The sequence below is a fragment of the Porites lutea genome, chromosome 1 (genome assembly GCF_958299795.1).
Source record: "Porites lutea chromosome 1, jaPorLute2.1, whole genome shotgun sequence".
NCBI lineage: Eukaryota > Metazoa > Cnidaria > Anthozoa > Scleractinia > Poritidae > Porites > Porites lutea.
In genome coordinates this window covers 1932513-1943397 of record NC_133201.1, presented here as the reverse complement: position 1 = coordinate 1943397, position 10885 = coordinate 1932513, and the positions used below count along the sequence as shown (strand labels likewise).

The window sequence follows — 10885 nt, the reverse complement described above, 5'->3', positions numbered from 1 at the left end:
GGACTAGTCTAAGCGCGAAAGGGTTGACGGGATCGGAGGGCCGTTTTAGGAGTGGTCCCGTTGAATTAAGGGTGCAAATTTGTACCCCAATCTAATATTCAATGAGAAAACAAAAGGCTTTCCAGAACTGCATGCAGTGGGTGGCAATTTGGAAGAATTTGGAACATTCGTTAAGTTCTCATTGAAGGAATTACAAGTCTACAATGCCTGAGGCATCCCCAACCAAGGAGCTCATGAGTCAAAGTGCGAAGCCTACTCGGCGAACCGTTCTATTTATAAGTCTACTCGGGAAAGGGTTGACTCCAAGGGTTTGTATGAGAGATATTGGCTCCAACTGATGGGCTCCTGTCCCAGCTAAATGTTTTCATTTTCAAGTGTTTGGAAATCAAATTCTATTCTTAATTTTTTGCCATATTATTTACCGAAAATTGAAACAAAACGGCTGCGTATGAGACTACAGTCTCGACTTGAATAGTTGTAAGTGTCTGCAAACTTGTAAGGCGTCGAGCAAACTGCAGGTCATTTTGTGCTTGATTCGTGAGCAAGATTCAATACGTTTGTCAACCAATAAACATTTCCAAGGGCTATGAGGAAAGGGAAGTCTGAGAGTACTCAATCATTATGCGTTACGTCTTCCTTTCTAGTCTCCTTTGTGTTGATCTTCACTCAACGCGACGACACACAAAGAAAGCTGCGTAAGTGAATACTTCCTCTCTACCTCTCCGCATATCCCCTTCAAATATTGTTTCTCCTTCCAGACTAAACTAAACCCATGTATGGAATTCAAGGAAAAATTTGAACAAGTGTATGACACTTTTTTTTAAAGAAACTCATCGTAGCAATACATTGTACATATAAGGCTGAATTACAAAGCTACTTCCAATCGTAAAATGATATTAATAGCTACTTACAATCGTAAAATAATTTGTACAAAAATAGCTTTAAAAAATCCTTTAGTCCTGATTACATAAATTGACACAATTTCTTCCATTTAAGGTTCCTAAAATTCATTTAGACCTCTGGTAAACTGAATTCATCTTCAAAACTAAAGGTTGGTCCACGGGGGTAGTCCATGGACCGGGTCTATGAAAAGGTCCATGGACTATACAAGATCCACAGGGTCGTCAGTGGACCCGGGGGCCATGTTTTGTATACGTCCCTGCTAGGAAAGGTCTCTCGCGGCTAGGCGAAAATGCCTCTGCTAGCAGGGAAGTCAGAGAGAGGAAAAACCAACCTCTTCCCCAGGGCTTTTCCCTTAAAAAATGGGTGGGACGGGAAAAACGGTACTATTTCAGCTAAGAAGGAAAACATTTTTAGTCCCCTTAGAATTTAATTTATGTTTTCTAGCGAGATATCAGGTAAATACAGCTAACCATCTTTTTTCGGTATTTCTATTTCATTACGGTGTTTTTAGCAATATCACACCATTTTGGGAAGCGGGGGCAAAATCTTTTTTTTTGTTGTTGTTATAAATGACTAAAAAAGACATTGTTTTGTGGAATAAAGGAGTCAGGAAAGAGAACACAATCTCTTAAGTAAATCCCGAAAGAGTTCGAAAATATGTAAATGTGCAGGAAGATGTGCAAAGACCGCGTCACTGTAGAACAAATAAAGGCGAGCCTCGTTAGAAACTTCCAGAAGCAGGGCTCCTGTTAGATGTAAAAATAGACAATTTAACGCGGAACCCTCGAGCCTGCTCACAGAGTAAGGTCTCTCATACTTTCACATTAGGCTTATTTCTTGACCTTTCTTCGGATCGACGTTTGGGAGATATTGGGCAAGCTTCTGAAGTCGCGTTACAAGCACTATTTTCCATTTCGACTTACTTTACGCAAACAGCTGGCGTGACGTAAGTTTCGTAATGCAATGACTTCCCCCTCGTTTGACGTAACTTCCGTCAATTAGTACTGCTGACCATAAAATGAACAGGCGCATATGTGAAACACTAGTTTTGTAATCGACACACTCAACCAGGTTTGCCTGTGAGAGAAATGTTCAAAAAGAAAAAGAATAAAACCAAAGATGACATTTTGAATGAGCACAACGGTCATCAAAAGAGCCATTCCCCAAAGATTTCCTCAAATTCTTCGACCGTTTTAGGTGACGACAATGGCGATGACAGTGTAGATGGATTCGATCCCGAAGGGTTTGTTGACCTAAATCCTGAAGAGCATCAACCAAAGTTACTGGGGCCTAAACAAAGCTGCCAGGTATTTGGAATCTTCTTTTTTTTATTGTAATCACTAAATTCAACTTTCCTTTCATCACTGTTTTTAAAACAAAATGGGTTCTAAAACTGACAAGTTGGTTTAACACCTATCATATTCCGTCATCCACATCAATAATCAAATTGATATTGTCAAAAATTGTTTCGTTGTTAAGTCGGCCAGTCGATGGTTGTCTTTTGCATGTTTTTACACATTGATCTTACGAACTCGTCACAAGAACAGAGCCAGCAAGTGGTTATTCAATATTTGTGAAGATCAACATATAATCACACGCTTCATCCATTCACCTAAGTGGGCCTTTAAAAAAGCATTGAATTCTTACATGACCAATATAAAAAACTACTTAAGTGAATGCAAATTTTTTGGCAACGTTTTGTGTTTTGTTGATGGTGAATGTTAGTGAAAGAGTGAAACTACTTGATTTTCTTTGATGCCTACAAAAAACTATACAACTACAACACAATGCAATGATACAAACTCAACCTCAAACTGTACATGTCCAGCTTGTAATTAATACTATTAATAATGTTAATAGGACTGAGTGGAGTCTAATTCGGTCTGAAATCATGCGAGTCATTAACAAAATCGGTAGACCGCGTAGCGGGAGTCCAATTTGTTTAATCACGAGTATATATGAATGCAGATCAATTGGACGAAACGAAGTTCTGTTACCAATTAATCGTAACTATAACAAAATTTGTGATATTTTAGGCTTTTTTAAAGTTAAAACACAAGAAATTCTGAGAGGTTTTTTTTTTGCTAGCACTGAAAATTAAAAAGCCATTTAAGCGCGCATGTGAGATGGTGCGTACTGTCCTATTAGTGCTGAAATCAGGACAGTTGATAGCCAATCGGATTTGAAAATTTTGGTTTTTTTTGTTTTGTAGTTTTTCAGTAGTCTTACTAATGACGGATATCAGATGAGTTTTTTTGTGTGTGATATCCAGCAAAGTGATAGGTCTCATTAATTTATTTCATTATTTTAAAGTCACAGGCTAAAGCTAACAATACGTACAGAAGACCTCACTGAGAATTCTGTGTATCACGTACGCTCCATTTCACTACAGCTACCTTTCTTGGTTCCCGAACAGCTTTCCCAGGCCTAAACTTTCATTTTTCATTTGAATGATGTAACCGAGACAAAAGGATCCAAATTGCATTGGCTGCATGACAAGAATTTTTGAAGCCTAGGCAAAGTACATGTACAGCATTTCTGTATTTTGTCATAAAGCAGTTCTCTGATACATTATCTGTTATAGGTGAAAATGAAATTCAGGTTAAAATGGTTTATCCTTGGTTGATTCTTTATGATTACTAGGGCTAGAAAACAGAGAAAATTAAAATTGTTGGAAATCAATCTAATCAACTGTCTGATGAGCCAAACAAATGTGTGCAAAACAGGATAAAGTTTTACTAAATTTATTCATTGGTTTTACTAATATGAACTGACTCTTTTTGAATTTCCTGACTAAGAAAATGAGCCTAAACTCATAAAATCATGTTTTCCCAAAAAACTGGGCTCAACATGACCAAAACCTGTTATATGCTCTTGTAGCTATTGTAACTTGAATGACATTTTAATTTTTTTTTTATTCAAGTATATAGGAACATTTGCTGTCACCCTTAGTGGTTCATTTAAAGATGGTGAGACCACCTTAACTACACATAAAGAAAGAACAAGATTTGTGAAAAAGAAACTCAGGGAGTATAGGGTAAGTTTTGATGTTCACTTGTCAGGCTCGGCATTCAAATTCTAGTCCAACGAATTCACGTTTCACTATACTTTCATTGTGTAAACCTTTTGATAAGTTTAAAACTTGCTGGAATTACCTGCTTATGGTTAACTTTTACACCCACGACTTCCTGTAAACTAAGTTCTTCATGTTTGCAGTGTTTTTGGATGGGTATTCATTTAACTTGCCTGTTCTGTCTGTCTTTAAAATTATTGCCTTGAATCTTTAGAAGTTTGTAATTCCAAAACAATGCTTGGTGTGAAATTTGTTGTTTCGCATTATTAAACAAAAGGGCTTTTGCTTTTTATGTTGAAACTGACTCAACCACTTATTCAACCTAAACCACCTGTTAATTAAAAAGTAGTGTTAATCTTTGCCTTTAATCTTTGGGCTCTCCGCTGAAAGGCAAATGCCTAACATTTCACTCTGTGTGTGAGCAACGGGGAACCTCCCTCCGACAGGCAGTTCATGCTGTTTAATAAAGTCATTTATTAACTTAGATTCATTTACAAACTGGTTCTATATTTGTAAATTTTTTAGATACTGGTAATATCATTCTTACTTGTTTAACTGTGAAAAATTGTTTATTCTCCAGGATGCACAGAAAGGTGTTGGTGTTTTTCTACTAATTTCCAGTGATGGAATCAAAGTCATTTCTGCTGATGGACAGGTAAAATACTGGGCCGAGTTGTTCAAAGCTGGGTTAAGATAACCCAGGGTTAGTGCAACATTTGAAGTTAGATTTGAAAGCTTAAAATACATTTCAGTTTTAATTCTTTTTGTCTACAAGATGATGATTGGAAGCTCTAAAAAATAGCAGAGAAAATTATTCGAGAAAATGCTTTTGAACACAAGAAAAACAAACAAGGGTTAAAATTAATCCGGGGTTAAGCGCTAATCGGCCCTTGAACCACTGGGCCCTGGTTGGTTCTTCTAGCATATTCCACTGGCAATAAGTTAGTCACGAGTCACAGCTAGCTCAGATGTGGCAGAAGATGCTCAACCTGGGGTGGTAGGAACTGATAGCCTGAGTTTCAGATGATTACTTTGAGTCGTTTTTACTCCCTCAGCAAGGGAGTAAAAATGACTCTAAGTAATCATCTGAAATTCAGGCTAGGGAACTGGTCTCAAATAGTAGCCTGTTAATACAGACATCTCTCCTCACTCTTATCTCTAGGGACATTTTGCAGTCAGGAGTAAGGGTGGGGGAGGGGGGGCGAGACAGCTGTATTTGTAGGCCACTCAAATAAAAGTGATTAGGATGGTCTTCTTACATTAACTTTTTAAAAGTGGGTTAGCTCTTATCGTTTTGGCTGTTGAATTTTTTCCAGAAGTTACTATTGTTTATTGTTAGAATTATGATGAAACTGATAGTTATCTGGATATGATTTTCTTATGGAACGTTAACGTTTTCAGCGTGTTAGAATGGCTCATGCATTGCAAAGAATTTCCTTTGCCACTTGTGATCCCGAGTTCAGACTCTTTGCCTACATGTCACACAATCCTTCTCCGATGGGGACAGCCATTCATTGCCATGTGTTCATGACAAAATATGTTAGACAGGTGAGAGCATTGTAACACTTTTATGTAATTTTGGGGGTGAAGATAGGGAGCAGGAAATACAAGGAAATTGTGGCATAGTGGCTTTAAGAGAAAGGTGCATGACTTGAGCATTAAAACATTTACTGTAACAGGTCATTGCGTGACATGTAGTGTGATACTGTATGCTGCCTTCCGAATTTGTTTCTTGCATATTTGGGCAAGAGAGAACATGACAGCGAATGCGATAAGTGTGTGAAGTGTGAAATGATCGGAATGAAAATAGTCTCATTATGGCAGTATGTTTTACACATGTACTCGTTGAACCCACAGGCTGTAGCATGACCTTCTGCAACATGTATTGGTGATAATGGAGGTTATGCTTCAGACCAGGTCATATGCTGTAACAAATATTGCACTTTTGGACTGTTTTGGGGATGAATTTTAACTCAGTCTCCTGCACAACCTCATAAGGAGCCCCATAGTACAATAATAATATTAATGACAACACTGACCCAGTCTCACATACAACCTCAAAATGTCCAATAGTAGAACACTGCCTTGCAAGCACACCATTTATATGATATCCCTGTTATTGGAACCACTTTTTTCTGCCAAAAAGTGAAACAATTGACCACTCTTAAGTCGTTTCCTTGTGTGAAAGTCTTGTTCATTTGGCTAAGTTGTTGTTATTGCAGGATTTTTAGGGCTGTTGAGTACCCGCATTTGTTGTACTCAAAGAGTATCATTGCTTGCAACTTACAGTTGCCAGTATTACTGTTGTCGTCGGTATTTCAGTTTGTATACACGGGGTGAAGGACTTTTAACCCATTTGCTAAAGTGAAATGTTTTAACAAATGGATACATTTGCTGTAGAGTTAAAAGGTTTCCATTTAAGTAACCTTAAATTTATTCTTGTAGTTATTTCATGGCAAAGCATCACTTAATGGCATTGTAATAGAGATGATTATTAAAGTGATGGTCTTTTCTTGAGATGTGATCAGTGGATAAATTGGATATGCTGTTTTGTTTTCGTTTTCTTACTAGGTACAAAGTTTGACAGCTATGATTGGCAAGGCATTTCAACTTGCATTTGCAGATTCAAAGTTTCCAAAAGGAACAGAGCTTAAGATGGAACCAGTATCCAAAGTGGTTTCTGATGAAAGGGTGGTCCAGGGTAGGAGGTGGGTGAGTATGGGAGCATGTTTCTGCTCTTTCTATTGACAGCATTTGCTACTTTTTTCACTGATCCGTATACCTTAAGAGTGCAACTATTAAAGGTTCCATTTTGGGTGTCGTAATTCATTACTTTCAACGTTTATTTCAGGCAAAGCTAGAGGCTCGGCAAGGGCATGAACATTCACAGCACGCCATTGTGGCTAAAATGAAAAAGCATCAGGAGAAGTCGCATGGTAAAAGTCCAAGCGCCTCACAAGAGCAATCCATGCCCTCAGCACCATCTGTACAACCATCAACGTCTTCTCAGGGATCGCCGTTTGGAAGAAGAAGGTCCTTTGGCAAGGCTCATACTCCTCCTGAGGTGCGGCGATCAGATCTTGCACAAAGGAATCTTGGTGGTAATGAACAAAGGACAAATCTATCAGATGATGTGGTGACAGATGCTGTAACTGATGGAAGTCCGGAAATTGAAAGAAAACGTCTGAGAACTCCCGGAGCCTCTCAATTGCAGCCAGAAGACAGGAAAATAAGTGCACCAGCAACCATTGTACAAGACTCTCAAAAAAACCCACAAGAGCAAAACGTTCATGTTCGGCACGAGAGGGAGCGTCCTTTATCTTCAGAAGGGCATATTGCTCGAGGGCGTTCCCAGACTCCCCCACCATCAAGAAGTGACAAAAAGTCAGCGTCTGTTATTGTAACTAACCAGCAGAATTTGATGTCTCCAATCGCAAAGTCCTCCTCAGACCCAAATCTAGTGACAAAGGGAGGCAGTACACACAAAACTGTGTCCAAACGCAACAGTCATGAGAATGAAGACTGGTATATGCCTGGAATACCAAGGTCAGTTACCTTATGATTTAAATTACAGTAATCCAAGTTAGTCCAAACTAAACATATTGCCTCAGAATATAAAATGTTGTGGGTGCACTCAGTAAGCCTAAGGGTAAGACAGCCTCTAATAGCTTGTTCACTGGAATATGCTCCGTGCCTATCCCAAGAAACTTTTTTTTGTAGTATCTTTAAGTTTTCTTCAGGTACTTGATCTTTGCTCTTTTTAGACCACGGCCCTCCACCAACTCTTGACATTAAAGAATAAAATTACTATTTGAAGACTCTATTACCAAGAGCACTATCTTCTGATTGAGGTCTCTGTCGCAAAATAATAACATTCCAGAAAAATTCTGGCACTCACGACTGACTTAAACGAATTTTAAACTTTATTTGTGCGTGAAACTTTAAGTGTTGTCCATGTTTCTAAAAAGGTATGACCACACAGATTTCTTCAGCGATAGATAATCACGTTGGTAGTGAAACAACATTTTTGTTATGTGTCTCGTTTACTGGATCCTGATAGCCCTCGTGTGCCTTTGTCATATCCCCGTATTTATGATAATAAATATTGATCTTTTTAGGGAGTTTGTAACTGAGATGCTAGAGAAGGCAGAGGAAGGGTCATTTTTTGTGCGTGACAGTCAAAGTCGGCCTGGTTGCTATGCTCTGACCATGCGCGTTCCTCAAGAAACCAGTCCCAGTGGATTTGGAAACTTTCTGATTGTTAAAGTCAAAGATGGCGTCATGATACAGGTTAGCACAAATCAAGTGAGTTACACACGTGTTATTATCAAGAGAAGCCCTCCCTCTTATAAAGCTGTGTAAGTTAAGAATTAGTCTCTGAGGGTCTCCGAACCATTCTTTTTTTGTTTGTTTGTGTTTGTTTGTTTTTTGTCTTTTGCGTTTTTTTTTTGCCGCGGCAGGATTAGCTCAGTCGGCAGAGCACTTGACGGCAGAGCGGGAGGTCGCAGGTTCGATTCCCAGGGCTGAATCATTACTCAGGATCTTAAAATAACTGAGAAATGAAGGTACTGCCTTTCCCTGCAAGAGGCTTAGACCTTGGCGTGACTCGGATGACCACCTTAAATAGTGTCCCCGATTAGTACTCTTGTTTGTCACTCAAAAAAGTACTTTTTTTTTCATTTCTCTTCAAAAATTGAAATGTCTAACTGGTGATCGCCATCCTAGATGTTTATGTCTTACTTTTATTTCTCTTTCCAACAGGGTTTTGATAAGGTCTTAACAGATTTGACATCCTTGGTGGAACATTACTCACAGCATGCAGATGGTCTTCCATGTAAGCTGCTGCTTGGTGGTTCTAATGTGTTGTGTGAGGATGAAGACTACATATGTATGGTTCCTAATGACCCGGACTATCAGAATCTGTCAGATTTCACTGCCATGATGGCTGAACTGAATTAAACCAGAACCACCGTATAATGCATATAACTATGCCAAGGTATTGACAAAAAGAAATTTGGTTGAAGCTACCTTACGTGAGAGCCGAAAGGCAGCTCGGGATAGTCCTTTCTTTCATATACCAAATAATGTAACACTACTGCACGTTAGGTTTTCATCCAAAGTCAAAACAAAAAAAAGCACTCACATTAGGTACTGCCCAGTAGCGTTTACTTCAAACGTGACACTAGAATTTTATATGCTGGCTTAGCGTGACCAGGCTGTTAGATAGAAGGGACATTGCGAAAGTAAACTCCTGCGCGTTTTTTTGCCCCCTTTTTAATGCACGACTGCACTGCTATCTTGGAGCCCTGAACAGGCTACCGCAGACTCAAAAGATAGAACCACCTTGCGCATTGTAATATGCCGTGAACGCCCTGTACAGCTCCGTTTGAAAGTACTGGTTAACAGCTTCGTTTCTGATTTGCCGAGCCAGGACATAACGAGATCAGTTAAAGTTTTAAGAAGGTCAGGGTTTATAATGTTAGAACTGAAAGTTGGCACTGAAGTGATCAGAATTCGTATTTATCGTCACCTGTTTGCTTTATTTTAACAGCAAGGGGGGAAATTAGGTATTTATTACAGCCCACATCATCTTTTCACCTTCTACTAAAGTATTTATTACAAAAAATATTGATGTTACATGTACAGGATCATTATATCTTTCTGGGAAACTGCCCACCTACCCCTCCCCCTAAGCCAACATTAATACGTACTTCTCACTTAAGGCAAAATGTTAGCTTACGGGAGGGGTAGGTGGGCAGTTTCCCACAAAGGTAAAGTGATCACATTTGCATGTAAGGGCTCGGCAAATTATCAGGGAAGAGTTTTCATGTAGATTCTGTCAAAAATGTATTCAAAAACAAGCGAAAGTACTTCCGAAAAGGAGGCTGTGTACAGACCCCCCCCCTCCATCTTCCCTCAGGAAAAATCTCAGGGGAGGGGGCGACTGTACACAGGCTACCGAAAAGCTTAGGTATCAATTTTGAAAAAAACTTGTCGCAGATAACATACAAATTAGTTCTTCCACTTCTGAACTGTGCATAAAAATTTGTCTTGTGTGATTTGCCAGGGGTGTGTGACCTTCCTTTAGAACCACCCTTTTGAAAAATATCTTCTTCGAATTGAATATTTAATATAATTATAGCTTAAAATGTCTGCACTTCTCACCACGGATACCATGGCAACGAGAAGAGAACTGACATTGGAATTAGTATAATATTCGGCTGTGTATGAATTTTTTATTAAGAATTTCCGCCAGTTTCATGATAATTTATCAAGTTGAATCCTTAATATAACATGATATCCTTACGTAATGTACAGGACAAGTTTTGAAGATGATGAATTGTAAATGCGAGAGTGATTTACGTTGTGAATGTAAACATACTTGATTCTGAATATAAAACCAGTTTTGGTTTACTGAGGAATAGTTCGAAATACCGAATGTCGTACCAATGTCTAGGCTCAATTGCCGGCTTTTGGGAAGCAATCCCAAACTGAAAGTTGTACCAATAATCGAAACTAATTTACTTTGGGGAGCTGGAGCCTAGTTTGTCTCAGAATATTTGTAATAAAAGTGAACAGAGACGTTTTTGTGTTCCAATTTTATTTCTCTTGTTAAAAACCAAACAATAACAGACAATCATTAATTAATTCAAATTCGCATACAAACCACCATGCATCAAGATGGGTGATTGTAAGGCGCAGAGCCAGCTGAAGAAAGTTATTTTCTGGTTTCGCCGCAGTGGAGCAGGGTGGGGAAACTAAAATACTGTTAAGTCCAGAAGTCATGCGACAGCTTTAAGTATTTTGCGAGATTAAGACTCAAACCGTGGGAACACTTCTATTTTCGTTTCCACACTTCTGATTTCAGCGTCACATTTAATCATCTATCAAACAAGCTCAGTAGTCCAC

At 38.8% G+C, this 10885-nt stretch overlaps 1 protein-coding gene across 2 annotated transcripts; it reads left to right on the top strand.

Moving 5' to 3' along the window:
• Window positions 1–1927: 1927 nt before the first annotated feature.
• LOC140941889 (uncharacterized) lies at window positions 1928–9637 on the top strand. Of its 2 annotated transcripts, XM_073390896.1 has the most exons (8): window positions 1928–2210; window positions 3827–3940; window positions 4557–4631; window positions 5378–5524; window positions 6548–6688; window positions 6828–7522; window positions 8095–8266; window positions 8738–9637. In XM_073390896.1, exons 1-8 carry the CDS (start codon window positions 1992–1994, stop codon window positions 8933–8935), a joined length of 1761 nt encoding a protein of 586 aa, XP_073246997.1. In that variant the 5' UTR covers window positions 1928–1991; the 3' UTR covers window positions 8936–9637. The 2 variants fall into 2 exon arrangements, with proteins under 2 accessions (XP_073246997.1, XP_073247003.1); XM_073390902.1 differs by lacking the exon at window positions 5378–5524.
• Window positions 9638–10885: the final 1248 nt, after the last annotated feature.

Excerpts from the sequence above, each read along its gene's own strand:
- LOC140941889 (XM_073390896.1), top strand. The coding sequence starts at position 1,992 with ATGTTCAAAAAGAAAAAGAATAAAACCAAAGATGACATTTTGAATGAG. Across the intron at positions 2,211-3,826 it reads GGCCTAAACAAAGCTGCCAG|TATATAGGAACATTTGCTGT; the intron begins GTATTTGGAATC and ends TTTTTATTCAAG. Across the intron at positions 3,941-4,556 it reads AGAAACTCAGGGAGTATAGG|GATGCACAGAAAGGTGTTGG; the intron begins GTAAGTTTTGAT and ends TTTATTCTCCAG.